Source organism: Pagrus pagrus (assembly GCF_965226575.1).
Source record: "Pagrus pagrus genome assembly, chromosome: 13".
In the NCBI taxonomy this organism is placed as follows: domain Eukaryota; kingdom Metazoa; phylum Chordata; class Actinopteri; order Spariformes; family Sparidae; genus Pagrus; species Pagrus pagrus.
In genome coordinates this window covers 22080419-22095878 of record NC_140197.1, presented here as the reverse complement: position 1 = coordinate 22095878, position 15460 = coordinate 22080419, and the positions used below count along the sequence as shown (strand labels likewise).

Genomic DNA, 15460 nt, shown 5'->3' with positions numbered 1-15460 from the left:
AGAGAGAGAACGAGAGGAGCGGGAACACCCATTTGAAACTACGTCGACCATAAGATGCGCTGTACCCCTCAACCCCTCTGGTTGCTGAGCAACCTGGCGGGGGGGTGGGGGAGATAAGGCCTGTGTGACTGAGGAGCAGCCCTATCATTCAGGGACACCTTGAGGAGGGATATCCCAACCCTAGTTTGGTCGCACCGCCCTCCCAGCATGAACCAGGTCTGAATGTAGAAGGGAGCACTAAGAGGAGCCTGCTTGGACCAGCAGGCCTAACCTCATCATGTCTGAGGGGCACACTGGGGGTATAGAGGGGAAAAAAGGGGGCAACTTACTATCAGGGGGATCTTAGTACGTCATCTTGTTTACGTGCTTGGGATTCCCTTACCATGACGAGGGGAGTCCCTCGGCCTGCGATTATCTTGAGGAAAATGAGATAAACACATTAAACGCTACGATTTCATAACAGCTCTCAAGCTGGCTTGGTGTGTCTCTAGTACGTGTGGCATGAACATCCTCTGCAACTGACTGGACTGGAGGTGCCTGCTGGTGGTCCAACCCAACCTGATAACAGACACTGACACAGAGATGCAGACTGAGAGAAGAAAACACCAGAGGTGGACACAGATTATAACAACAAAAAACAAGCTAAAACTCACAAACATATTACTGTAAAAACATGAACGCAAGAATGAAAAAATAATTTATTCGACTCAATTCAGTGGAATTCAGAATGCTTTTATTTGCACACATACACACAGAAATAATTGAACCACAAACAGAAAAAAACAATCCAAAGCTACTTTTTTTGCATAAAAAAATGTATAGTTACCACATTAAAACCCTTTAATGTGCATATACATCAAAAAACATTACATCTGCATTTATTTGTCATTTCAAAACTGTAACTTTTGGACACAAAATGTCTCCTCCTTCACTGTAAAGTCCATTCTAACTGAACGTGCACTGGAGGGTTCAGGTTTCCACTTCACACTTGCTGAATAGTGGACCTTGATTTTTTCAAATGAGCTGTGGTGTCACAGATCGAGCTTGAAGGCCCGACTCTTAAAATCAGATTTTCAAAGAGCGCAGAAAAAAAACTTAGACTTTCAGCAGTGAACGTGAAAACAGCTCTGCATATATCAGTCTAAACAGTGAAGCAGTGAACAGTAGGAACAAGAAGAAAAACACATTTTTGACTGGAGGCGGGGCTTTGAAACAAGTATACCTAATGGCATTAGAGGGTGTGTGTGGGTCTTTCATAATTTGTCCTTATCACAACCTTACTCTAACACGTAATGGAATTTTAAAGGTGTAACTAACAATTATGACAAAGTTCAGACAGCTGATTAATTAGGTAGAAATAATCAGCAGTGTGTGCTTTCTTCACGTGAGTCAATGACATCAGGTTACTCAGAGTTTAATGAAGCTTCACTGGGACAGACAACAACCGTGATCCCTGCAGACAAAAGCCTCCATTCTTTCTCCGAGTTTCACATGGGTCATATTTCCAGGGGAACGTCCCGAATCTGCATATATGCATGGAAAGATGTGCCTGTTTGAAGAATGCATGCAGTCATATGTATGTAATTTGCCTTACAGGGTCATTTAAAATGAAGAAGTCTGTTGTGTGGAGATCTCGTTCAGGTCACATAAAATCTGTTAGCAATTGCACAATTCCAGTCAAGATTTGTCTTTCTCTGGGAAACTCTTTGTTGTTTACATCTCTGGGCCTCACTTCATTTCTGTCTATGTAATCTATTTTGTCTTTAAACTTGTAACCAATGTACCTCTAGTGACCTTTCTCATCAGAGCTCAGTCACCAGAATTAAATGTTGGCACTGTACGATTAGATGTTTATGAGCTGAAGTGGAGGAGGGGATGGTGATGACATGACAGTCAGGTGATGCCAAGTGAGAGACCACCGTATGTTTCCTCTTTCAATCCACAACTGGCTACTTTTAACTTACATTCCACATTTTGGAGCCATTTTGTGCCAACAAAACTGGGTATTTTTAACAAGACATCTTCCAGCTGTGATTGTGCGTAAATTAAGCCAAAATATGATATTTTCCTAACCCTAACCAAGTGGTTTCATAGGGATGAAACATAAGAAATGTTAAGTTTAAACATATCTGTGTCTTGCAGAAACGCACCATGCAAAGTCCTTAATACAACATAGATGCAAACAATGGGTATGGATGCTGCTTTTTTTTGTTTGTGAGTGTGGATGGTTGTTGAGAGAAGGTCATTAAAATAGAAGACACTCACTCTAATATATTTAAACATTAAAGAAAAACTAGTGCCATGCTACAGCCATAGCACCTCTGAGAGGCTGTACCCACCGCACAGAGAAAATACATACATGCACCCACCATGAGGAGGGACAGTGGGCCCCCAGCTGCAGACACTGTGGCACAGGTCTGTTATCACCAGTAGTGGAAGCTATCTGCTGTGTCCATGTGTCTCAACATACAGCACGCAGACACTCCCAGTCATCATATAGCCATTTTCCTCCAGACGTGATCACCATCTTTATTCTTGACACATTATTTTATGAAGAGTTATGTGAAATGTTAAGGAGTAAATGCACACACGATAAGGCATATGCTATATATTTTAACAGCAATGTGTTGGATTCTACACTTGAATTCAAGTTTTTTCTAAAATAAATTGAAAAAAACATGACAGAGAAGCCTTTTCGAAGGCATATATAGCAAATGTCACTAGTTATACCACCACTGTATTTCCAAGGCGACTCTACTAAGAGTTGTTCTTCACCCAACACATTAGGAATCTTTAACAGTTGATTGGACGGCTTGAGGAAAAAAAAATTCCACTTTGCTCATTTAATCTCGACACCTCCTGTTGTAAAAGCCAACCTGTTCCCCAGGGGGAGAAGGACTGGTTTGCCCTACCCAGTCTTTCTTTAGAAACCCTGAGTCATGTGTGGCATTGGACTTTTTACCTACTGAGAAAGAAACTAAGAAAACAGGAAGAGGGAGTGATGGCAACTGATCCACGTGTCTATTGTCTCGCAACATTGAATCAAAGCTGATTTAAAGTGACTTTTATTACGCAGATCAAAACAAGAAGCCCTTTTAATGTCAAAATGAAAGCAGAAGTGATATCATTGAATTACAGAATAAAAAATACATGTTTGTGTAAGTATTCATCACGCCGAATAGGACTTACGTAATCATGACTCAGAGATCATGTGTGGATAGTGAAGGGCTTTCTAAACACACCTGTATCCAACTTCAATACTTCTTATATGCATTGTGCATTCTCAAGCCTCCAATTGGAGGATTAACTGCGGCAGCACTGTTGGTCTCTATCAGCATTAGAACAAGCAGCTGCTGCAAGTTATCACTGAGAGCCAGAGCCAGCAGCAAAGACCCACCTAGTCACAGTGTAGCACACTGAACTATCATCATTAACAAGTAGCAGATACAATGTGGGTCATCGTGGCTTCACTTCACCAGTATTATTTAATGCAGTATACATGTTTTAATGAAGTCACATGTGTGATCAGGCAAATTTCAACAACTTGTGGTTAAAGTTTGTAGCATTTAATTGCGACCTGGATGTCCTCTGAGCTGCAACAGTATTTAATGAACAGATCTCATCATCTCCAGTATAAAATTATGAAAACATCCTCCAGGTTTGTGTCAGTTTATCAGAACACCTCATACTCCAGTCGCCATTTGAATTCTACGTATTTGACATCGGCGTGACAGTATTTTATTTTTGAGGCAGGGGATGTCAGAGGCCAAACACTGAAGATGGCAGTCTTTGTTGAATGTGGCGCCCCTCAGTGGAACCAATGTGGCAAGACTGCTGTGACTACATTTGTCTACGTCTGCGCTCCACTTGTGACCTGCATGACAAAACTTTGTCAACCTCCATCTTGTTTTTTTTTTTGTTTGTTTTTGGTGAAGTACACTGTTGTTTTGGAGAATGTCTTTACTGAACTTCCATTATAATTTTGTTGATTTCCTTTTTGAAAACTTTACCGTTTTCTCTGGTTTTTACATGTTTGAAAGAATATCAGTATTTTTTGTTTCCTCAGTGGTAAAGAACATATATTTTTTTAAAGAAAATAGTTAAAACATAATTTTACAAATTATAAGACAACTGGACATAAGTCTGAATTATGTTAATTTGTATTGTCTGAAAAGTCGTTTCTGTGTAGGTGCAGAAAAGAACTGAAGCATAAAAACAACACTGTTTGTGTTCAGTGTTCTTCTAGTGATGCAACAGTAACCAAACCACATGTGAATGCCTCTCAGAGGAGCAGCTCTTCTGTGCTGCACAACCACAGGGGAACCCATAGATGCTAGCGGTTTGCTTAACATACAGATCTCAGACAGGTAAGACTGGAATATTTGGGCTATGGCGCAATTACAAAAACATTCTTGCACAGTCATACTTACGCAATCAGGCACACGGTCTATTCAGTGTCAGGATCTATTCAGACGTCAGGAAAAAGTGACAAACAGCTGAACTTAAACAACCATTATCTTTATTCAAAGTCTACAGTTTTGACATTTGAGCAAACAATGCGAGAGGATTTGTGGAAAAATGAGCCGACATCTAACTAGTGTGAGCTGACAGACCAGTGGGCGGTGGTCTTCAGAAGCACTTCTGATGATCGCTCTAGTACCTGACCGGTTTTAATTACAGAAGAGCTCATCATTGACAAGAAAACAACAGATGCAGATTGAACATTTGGCAGAGCTAAGAAGCCGCACAGAACAGCAGCATTAAAACCAATCAGTCTAATGTTTAAGAATATTCCAATTTGATGCTTTTAAGCTAAATTTTGCATTAACCAACCACATGACATTTTTTCGCTGTTAACAGCTGGTGCATAAGTCAGAAATAGTGATCAAATCTCAGACTTAAAATGATTTAAAACTGAGATAAACTCCCTTCATTCTCAAAAATGATGTGCAACTATTTTGCACTGCCCTTGCATTTAAAGAAAACCGTTAAACTGCATGTGACATCATAGAAAAGAAGCCTTGAAAAACAAAGAAATTAGGCATTTAGAGGCTGTGGAATAATTAAAACGTTCTCCCTCAAACACTGTGCCATCTTCTCCCCATCTATGTTCCTAGAAAGAGGTAACTCCAGGAAAGAGTCATCATACCATAACCTTTAAGTTTTTAAGCTACGGTAATCATTAAGAGCCCAGAGCACCACAACAAAAACAAACAGGGGGAGCCAGAAAGGCAGAGCAGAGTTTGGTGACCTGCATCCAAGGAAGCTACTGCATCTCTGTCGGGGTTGTACAAAGCAAAGTTTTTCTCTCAGCCCACTTTAACGGGGTTGAGGTAGTCCAGAGGTGGCGGTGGCAGTATACCGTTGCTGTGGCCTGACTTGATGCTGCTGATGTTAAAGCAGGACAGAGGGAGGTTTACATGATGACGCATGGTGCGCGGCTTTTGGTGATCTTCTGCACAGGTTTTCCGTCTGCGGCACACTGGACTGCATTCAAGACCTGCGACAGGAAGGAGAAACATCAGACACCGATATTGCTTTGATGTGACATTTTATGAGCAGTTAGCTGTAACTGTGCAAGGATAAAAAAAAGTACACCCAAAAATGAAAAGTCATCATCTACTCGTCCTCATGCCGATGGGAACTCACAGCATCCTCCTAAACAACTGGGGACTAGTTTTCAACATTAAAAAAGAAAAACAACCAAAAACAACAATGTGGCACCATACAGCTTGTCCTGCGCAAGTCTCCAGAGGCCCTCAGATTTACACTCATGACCCACTGTCAAGCTAGTGCACCCACCTCAGACAAGGTGTGGGCCAACACTTTTAGCTTAGAAGTGAAGGTTTCAGCATAGAAAGAAGGAAAAAAAAGTGTAAATAACATCTTTTCAAATCAATTTGGGACCTCTGGGCTTCCATAGACCTGGATTACAGGCCGTATGAGGCCATTTTCTGTTGTTTTCTTCCTTTCTTCCAGTTGTCGTTACAAAATAAGCCCCCATCTAGTTCAGTTTAGGAGAATACTTCACCCGACTTTCCATCTGCACAGGGGTGAATTTTCATTTTTTTGGTGGACTTATCCTTTAAGCTCATATGTTTACTCACGTCATCCTCATATGGGAAGCCACCACATTCAAGCTTGGAGAAGATGAGCTGCTCGTTGATTTCAATCTCAAAGCTGCCTATAAATACAAAGAAAAGAAGAAGACACGATCACTTTCTTGCACTTGGAAATTGACTTTGTCTTCAATACGAGCCGTCACATTAATGATAAAAGATCAGATATAACTAATCGTGGTCAGGGTTCATTTCCATACACTCTCAGCTGAAAGCTCGTACTCACCCTGTCTTCCCACGAAGCCTGACGCCACCGCATCGGGAAACTCACCCTTGACGACCCGGGCGAGCTCCTGATAGCGGGGTCCGTAACCTCATCCGCCACTGCAGCACACAAAAACACATGGATCACAGAAACCGTTACTACTGACAGTCCTGCACAGCCACTAGCATTAGCTCAGCTGGGAGCTAACACCGCTAATGCTAACAGTACTACGTAACAACAGGCTTTAAACTGTGATTTACTGGATGGACCCGGGCACAAACAAGCACATGTTAGCTAAAACCTTACAGAACATGATAATAATCAGGTTAAAAGATGTAATTACCAGTACTCGACTTTAATCGTCACACCCATCGTTGTTGAGTTGTTGCTCCGGTTGTGTCAGCGGTGCAGGGCTCTGCTCCACTGTTGTTTGGTGCGTTCGCTGTCGGTATAATAGTGAGCCGCGGAGGGGGGCGGGGTTAAAACTCGGAGACGCCCGTGAGGACATCTGACATTAATCAAACCGGAACCAAAAGTCAAGTTATGTCAGCTTTCGTTATTTTTGAATTGGACTTTTCCTGATAAACTTAAGGGTTGATAGTTCCTGTGTGCCTCAAGAAAACTCTCCAACTCCTCAAGCTAAATAAACGATTTTTTAAAAGCAGGATAAATAGAGTGGTGTAGGGATGACGTATTTTTGTAGGCTAACCCGGAAGTTAGCATCTTCGTCAAAAAGCTTATTGGATTTTTCAATTGGATTTTTGAAATATCGCAGAAAATAAGCTCTGTGGCAAACACAAGCCTATGATACTCACACGTTTCGTTCAGCAGGATAATCCGCACAGATGAACACCACTTTTGTGATATTCAAAGCGTGAATTAAATCAATAGAGGTAAAAAGCTAATGTTAGGCTACAAACAGACTACATTGCGGTCCCTTGATTTAAACGTCACCACCACTAAACATCTTTGTCTTACTACACAATTACAAACAAGGAATTTGACTCCAGTGAGGTTTGCTCTCAATGTCCAAGGAACAGTTTCTGAACATTAAAATTGAGATAAATACATAAACATTGATAAAGGTTGAGATCAGAGATTTATTTTCCAGAACGTTAAAATATTTTATAATATATGTTAAACATTCTTTCATGTAGGCAAGCAATGTTTTTTTCCCCTTCTGTCTGGGGCCCTCTAGTGGCAAGGAGGCCCAAAGAATAGGATGCCTGTGCATACACCCTGCACAGATTACATGTAAAAGTCCTGTATTGAAAATGTGACTTAAGTGAAAATACCAAGGTAATGTATCATGTGGGAATGAAACAGTTTTAGATTCAGAAATCTAATCTAATCTGTATGGATTTAGGATGTGACCTGTCACCTGAGCTGTGGGGATTTGTCATCCCTCACATGACTTCCTGGCCTTTTCTAAGTCATATGGTCAGGAAGTCATACCGTCTGGAAGTCATATGAGAGGCATTCTGTAATACAGTATTAACAGAAAGTTAGATAGGCTGACAGTAATTGTCCAGTAAAACACCAAAGGGTCATTGTTTTGGAGAAAGCATGATTAACAACTGCAATGATATAAAAGACTGCAGAGAACAATGTGGGTCTTCTCTCCACGACTCACGTGTAAAGAATTAGAGACTCTCAAACTTCAACAAGGAGAATTCCCCTTATAATCATCAGGAAAATGAACATATTATCAACAGTAAAAGTAGTGTACTCAATGCAGAAAAATATCCCCATCTGAGATATTTAATGATATAGATACCATAAAATTTTGTTCAGATTCATTCATGTTTAAGCAGAATTTTAATGTAGTTGGTTGCGGTGAAGCACATTTTTCATATTAGGCTGCAGCTAATGGTTATTATTATTATTATTATTATAGATTCATCTGCTGTTTATTTTCTTCATTAATACATTTATTTATTATCCAACACTGAATGTCTTCTGTGATTATTTATCTATTCCCCATGCAGTTATCATCACAGCCCCTTCTGGGAGTTTAATTTTTTCATAAAGCCTCATCTTTATATGTTAAAACCTTAATTTGTAATGCAACTAGTGGGCTAACTACAGTATAGCTGTCGGATAGTGGAGTTCAAAATACAGAAGTATGTTGTCGAGTTGAAAAAGAAAGTGGCATAAAAAGTACCTCAACTCTGTACTGAAGTACAGTACTTGAGTACATATACTCAAGTAAGATCATTCAGAGCATCTTAATGTTGTAAGATGGAGCTAACATTAACTTTTTCTCTACTGTTTTTTAGTTTAAGTTACAACAATGCATCATGTTTCTTAAACTTATCACATGTTTTGTTGGAATCTTAATCTTAAAGTAACTTGAAACTGCAGCACTCAAATAAATGTAATGGAGTAAAAAGTGCAATGTTTGCATTTGAACTGTAGTGAACTACATTAAACACAGCTCTCTGTATCCCCCGGCTGTGTTTGTTTAATGATAAATGCCTCACACACTCTTTCGTTTCCCCTCCGAGTGGACTGTCGACCTGCTGCTGAGAGGTGTGGCTCTTGCAGTCTACTCCCGTGTGCGTCTGATTACTCATTACAGTCAACCTTCAGACTCATAAACACATAAAACACAAACCTCTGCTATCAGTCTGTCCACATTTTTCGCAGAGAACACGGAAAACATGGACACGAGACATGAATAAATAGTTTGTTTCAAAATCTGCCTGCTTATAGATGAATGTGAGATGGCAACTGGCGAGCTGTCAACATGTAAGTTTTGATTCTTGGTGTATCATAATAACTGCATTACGTTCATGATCCTGTGGTGATTTTTAGTGTGAAAGGTATTTTTGAATGAAAAGCAAAACAACTTCCTACTGTGATTAGTTATGTAGGAGTTATCAGCGTCATGTTTTATATTGGAGTTGATTGATGAGTGATCTTTTTCATCCCATACTCTTATCTTTTTTTTGGATATTATAATTTGTTCACTTACAACATTTACGTGACAAAACAGATTGAACTCAGTGTACATTTTTGTAGTTTTATGTCACTTTGGAGCCTAATTTTGTAGGTTGTTAGGGCTGCAAACAAAATGATTCTATGATATAATGTCTTTATTTATCAATCATTTTTCAAGTGTTTCAATGACTTATCTTAATTGCTTATTTTGTCAGGCTGTATTCACATTTGAGAAGCTTAAACAATGTATTTTTTGTGACTTTTGCCACTTAAATGATTGATTATGAAAACTGTTGCTGGTTAATTTTCTGTCAGACATACTAAAACTCAAAATTATTTAATTCACTGTCATAACAGAGAAATAAAATCAGCACATTTTCACATTTGAGGAGCTTGAACAATGTATTTTTTGTGACATTTGCTTAAAAAAACAACTCACAACAAATGATTATCAAAATTGTGGCTGTATAATTTTGTGTCAAATATTTTCAAACTCACACATATTTCATATTAAATCATAAAAGAAGAAGAAAAACAGCAACTATTAAAATGCAGAAAGCTGAAAGGAGGGAAGTTTTGGCATTTTTGCTTTGGAATAATAAAAACAAACACATCGATTATCAAAAGTGTTGCTGCTCTGAAACTGATTAATGAATTAATTGACTAATTGTGTCAGTTTAATACATTTTGCTTGAATTGTATGAAAGTATTCTGTATTTTCCTCCTCAAATGTGACATCTATCTATTTGAACAATACATTTTAACCTCCTCTTTCCCTCTCTGTGTCTCTATTTCTTTGTCAGGGGACGGCTGGAGTACGTCACAGTTACAGATTGTCCTTCTTGGAGGCCGAAACTCTGGAAAGAGCTCCGTGGGGAACTTAATCCTGGGCAAAGAGGAGTTTGTCACCAAAGAGAGGACCTCATGCTCTCGGAGGCTGGGTGTGGTGGCTGGACGGTGGCTCACGGTGGTGGACACTCCCGGCTGGTGGTGTGACTTCAGCGCTCAGGACACATCTGAGCTGGTGAAGAGGGAGATCATCAGCAGCGCCTCTCTCTGCTCACCAGGCCCACATGTATTTCTGATCACAGTCAAGGCGAGCTCGGCCTTCTCGGAGAAGCGTCGCAGGGCCGTGGAGGAGCACGTGGCCCTGCTGGGTGAGGGGGTATGGAGTCACTGCATGGTGGTCTTCACCTCCTCTGACAGGTTTGAGCACACAGAGGAAGAGGGAGGGGAGGCCCTCTGCTGGCTCACTGAGAAGTGCAGTCAGAGGTGTCACACTGTTAACTGGAGGGATGATGCTGGAGTCGGCGAGCTGCTGGAGAAGATACAGAGGCTTGTCGCAGAAAATGGAAACAGAGTGTTTGAGATGCAGGAGGACGTTTTGCAGGCGGTTGTAGAGGAGAAGAGGCGAGTGGAGGAGAGGGCTCAGCAGAGGTGTGTGAGGATGAAGAAACACAGATCTCTCATGAGAGGTGAGTTCATCATAATCTTAATTCTGATGACATTTCTCAGATTTTTACAAACCAAATCAGTTGATCAGTGGCGGAAATAACCAGCAGCCTGAATACTTTAAGCTACTGTGCCTCATATTTCCACTTGTATTCTTCCAGGGAGGCTGCGGTCCATCACTAACATCCGGATTGTGCTGTTGGGAGCAAAGGGTTCTGGGAAAACTTCCACTCTGAACACAATCCTGAGCAGAGGGAGCGACCAGGGTTTGAGGAGGACATCTCGGTGCCAGGTTGGAGAAGGAGTGGTGTTTGGGAGACAGCTCACTGTGGTGGACACACCGGGCTGGTGGATGAACTACTTCTGCGACGAGACTCCCATCTTCGACCGGAGGGAGATGGTGCTCAGCTTGTCTCTCTGCCCTCCGGGGCCTCACGTCTTCCTGCTGGTGATCCGCGTGGACAGAGCCTTCACCGACACCTACAGGAGGGCAGCGGAGGAGCACCTCCAGCTGATCAGCGAGCACATCTGGAGTCGCGTCATTGTGCTGTTTAGTGTCGGGGACTGGCTGGGAGGCACGACTACCGAGCAGTGCATCGAGAGCGAGGGGGAGCCTCTGCGGCGACTCGTTGAAAGGTGCGGCAACAGGTATCACGTCCTGAACAATAAGACTAAAGGGGATGGATTTCAAGTCAGAGAACTGATTGGGAAGATGGTGGAAATGTTGTCTGGCTGTGACATCATCCTGCATTATGAGATAGAGAGGGGAGCGATGGAGCAGATGGAGGAAGGGATGAGAAGAGAGAAGGAGAGAGCCAAGGAGAGACGGATGAAGAAGGAGAAACAAAGGCAGATGGCGAGGTCTCAGCTGGGTGGGTTAGATACACTTAATACTGCTGGTTCAATCTTGTGTTACTTATTTAATAAACACTGATTTTTGGACACAATTCAGTCAGGTTTGTTTGTTTCTAACAGATTTGTAAATCTTCTTTACGACAGAGAAACTAAACCCCCTTCCAGAACTGAGGATTGTGCTTGTCGGTGGCAGGAAAACCGGCAAGAGCTCCTGTGCAAACACCATCCTGAGCACGGACTGCTTCCACACAGACACACAAACCACCTCCTGCTCCGAAGGACGAGCCAAAATCATCGGCAAGACGCTGGCAGTGCTGGACACACCTGGCTGCTTCTCCGTGACCTCTGACCTCCTCACTCCGTCCTGCGCTCTCCTCCTGGTTGTCAACGTGAGCTCCTCGTTCAAAGACACCCACATGGAGGCCATGGAGAAACAGCTGGAGGCAGGAGGAGGCCAGATGTGGAGCAGAGCTGTGGTCCTGTTCAGCTACGGCGACTGGCTGGGCGACACGAGCGTCGAGCAGCGCATCGAGAGTGAAGGTGAGCCGCTGCAGAGGCTGGTGGAGAAGTGTGGGAACAGATACCATGTCCTGGATAATAAACACAGAGGGGATGGAGCTCAGGTGAACGAGCTAATCGGGCTGATAGAGGAGACGCTGGTTGGAGAGAGGCTGGCTGTTCTTCACAGAGGTGATCACATGTGGAAAAGTGTTTCCTCAGCAGGTGAGCAGCAGACAGACGCAGTGACGATGTGTCAACGGGGATTAAAGGCGCTCACGAGCTGCAGACGTCAGCTTTCCCCTGAATGTAAGTAAACCTCATGCACTGATGTTTCCCCCCAGTTTTCTGGGGCCTGAGCCAGATGTTATATTGTCACGTAGTCATAAAGCATATTGAATTAAAATCGGTTACTGAAATAGGATGTAATCATGTAAAACAGTTAAGAATATGCACCACACAGAACAGCATTATGTTATATTATTAAAACCTGTAGCAGAGAAGAATAGAAAACACAGAGTGAACAACTCAAACAAATCTGAAAGTAGAAGTCACATCAGGTGTAACATGGGGAGGGATCTAATATAAACTGGTTTATGGCAGCGAGACAGCGGTTTCTGTATTGGAGAGATAAGCAGATTTATATCTCATGATGGGTGGTGATGGCTGGAATTTTTATCGTGAACATGACATAACGTTTTATTTCATTTTCAGTGACTGAATCAGCCAATTCCCCTGCTCACTGCTCAGATAATGGTGGTCAGATAGTGGCACTACCATCAGGGAGAACAGGAGGATGGACTGGACTCACTGTGCTGGACAGAGACACCATCATGTCCTGTTTAGCCTCTGTGCTCTCTGGTAAACAAAGACTGAGGTGGAGTGTAAATCTCCCCGTGACTGATGATCTCCACCTGAGACTGAACGGTGAAAGCCAGCTGTTCTCATCCATGCAACCAAAAAATATTCTAGCTTTACCTCAAACACAGCACAGGATGCCTGCAGAGGGAAACATCATCAGTGTGACCTCCCTCTGCCATCCTGCACTGAGAGAGCGGACTCTCAGGAGGCTCACTGAGTCTGGAGGGCTGCAGGCCCTGATCGACCAGTGGGACCACAGCAGCCTGGAGGAGCTGGAGGCCTTCATCGACTCCTACTTTGAGATGGTTTGGGAGCAAACCATGGGGTCGTCTCAGTCGGCTGACCCCGACAACACGGAGCAGGAGTCTGTCGTCGAGGAGGCTGGACAGGAGGAAGTGCTGTCATCCATCGACAGGAAGCTTTCAAAGCTGGAGCTCCTCGAGGACATCAGGGGGGATCTGGCTGAGCTGAGGACGAGTCTGGAGCAGAGCTGGAAGGCCATACAGGAAATGAGAGGAAAGAGCAAACAAGATGATGATACAGGGTAATCAAAAATGGAGTCAATTATCTCACACGGTGAAAACTAATTACGTTAAATAAGTTGATGTCAAAGTAGAAAAATATAAAAAATATAGTTTCACAACCTGTTATGATATTTCTTTTCTCCACAAGGGGGAGCTGTTGTATAAGACTAGGTTATTGTCTATTATGTGGCCACTGATGCGTCACATTTCTGCAGGGATAGACTCAGACCTTTTACTTGAGTAAAGATGGCAAAACCACAGCATAGCGATACTCTGTTACAAGTAAAAGTCATGCACTCAAAAATTAAAGTGAACGTACAAATGTAATAGCGTCAAAATATACAGCAGTAAACTGATAATTGTTGTTATTGGATTGTATTTATTGATGCGTGTATGTGTTCATCCTTTTACTGTTGCAGCCGGTTAAAGGTGGGGCTGATTTTAATTAAGAAGATCAATAAAGTCTTATCTTAAGCTGCAGTGAGTTCTCTGTCGATTAGGTAACATTTTATAGCAACCATCAAATTAAAGGTGCAATATGTGTTTAAAATATTTTAAAGATTAATCAACAATATCAACAGAATGTGAAGAAACAACAGCGTTATGTCCACTCTGAGCTGTCAGTGTGGGCTGCTAGCTGCACGGCTAACTGAGCTAACTGCCACCTGTTTGTTTGACGTGGCCATTTCTTACATGTTGCACCTTCAAAGTAACAGATTTATCTCCACACACTACAGTATGTGGCCAAAAGTTTGTGGTCACCTGAACATTACATCTCTAGCGTCAGTTGATCTTTGAGCCTGTACTTTGTGGTGGTCTGCTTTTGGACTCTGTTATACGAAAAAGGTGTTTCTCGTGTTTTTTGGCAGCCTCGCTTGCTTTTTGTGGAGAAGCCAAAATATTAGAAACACACTCCAGCAGTTTCAATTCAACACCACAAAAGCATGCGGACCCCTGAACACTACACTGTATGTGACTGTGAGAAAAACGTTTCAGGCTTTCTTGAGTCATGCCTGACTCAAAGAAACACTTTTTGAGATGACATTTAGTGGTGATTGAATACTCTTAGTCACTTTGACTAGTAGAACAGCTGTACTTTGAGATAAAACACTTGAAGTTCAGCTCTAAATATACCTGAGGTCTTCTTTTCTCGCCTCTTATCACCCACAGTGTTGTTGACGGATAACCCTTCAGCCTCAAAGCTCCGGAAATGTTGCCATAACTGTGATATAAGACAAGAGAAATCTCAACCGGGAGCAGGACGGAGACATTTTTAGGATGGACTTACAGGGAGCATAATAGCAAAGGAGTGATTTGTAGGCAATCATGGTCTATTTATCTCTGTCAGTCTTCATCTCGGGGCTTTCTCTCTTTGCATTGCACCTCTTTGAATATCATTGCTCCTTCAGTCCCCTCTCCCTGCTGTCTTATCATCTATCTTCCTCTCTTGTCAACATGTCATTCCTCCACTCTATTCTCCTGCAGCTCATTGTCCCTCAGCCCATTCTCCCTTCTCTATCTTTTTCTCTCTGCCATCCCATCCTCTCTGCAGTTCTCCCCTCCCTCCCTCAAATCAAGTCGTGAGTGCTCATTAAAGGAGTCCTGCAGCCCGGGAGGAAGCGCAGCAGAAATGGATCTCCACCCTCTCTCTCTCTCCATCGCCGAGGCGCTGTTCGGGAGACAATTTTGAGCCCACATCCATCTCCATTAGCGGGACAGCGCAGCGACCAGCACGACCCCCTACCCGCCGCCTCGTATCACGTTTCACTGCCTGCTATTTTTCCAGGTGGAAAAAAAAGAAAGCCAGGCGGAGAGATGGGCAGTGGCTGGGAACATGGAGGAAGAGAAGGGATGATTTAGACCTGGTGTAAAGGAATCATCCATCCTCCACTTCCCTCCATGCTCTGATACGATGACGTCTCCCGCGGGTGATGTCTGGGACGCGGTAGAGTGTAGACCTGTGCACCTCAGCGGGAGATCTGAACTTTTCTACCCTTTACAGC

General features: G+C 42.6%; 2 protein-coding genes across 2 annotated transcripts; one reads left to right on the top strand and one right to left on the bottom strand.

Moving 5' to 3' along the window:
• Positions 1 to 4497: 4497 nt before the first annotated feature.
• LOC311267357 (migration and invasion enhancer 1-like) lies at positions 4498 to 6785 on the bottom strand. Its single transcript, XM_084370408.1, has 4 exons — positions 6668 to 6785; positions 6346 to 6443; positions 6108 to 6184; positions 4498 to 5500 (listed from the first exon to the last, which is right to left on the bottom strand). The coding sequence occupies exons 1-4, from the start codon at positions 6694 to 6696 to the stop codon at positions 5417 to 5419; spliced, it is 288 nt and encodes a 95-aa protein (XP_084226534.1). The 5' UTR covers positions 6697 to 6785; the 3' UTR covers positions 4498 to 5416.
• Positions 6786 to 8798: 2013 nt separating this feature from the next.
• On the top strand, positions 8799 to 13788 carry LOC311268507 (uncharacterized protein; the record flags this gene model as incomplete). The annotated part of the gene is made up of 5 exons (XM_084372186.1): positions 8799 to 8856; positions 10071 to 10742; positions 10881 to 11591; positions 11719 to 12381; positions 12787 to 13788. The coding sequence occupies 5 exons, from the start codon at positions 8799 to 8801 to the stop codon at positions 13479 to 13481; spliced, it is 2799 nt and encodes a 932-aa protein (XP_084228312.1). The 3' UTR covers positions 13482 to 13788.
• Between the last annotated feature and the right edge of the window lie 1672 nt (positions 13789 to 15460).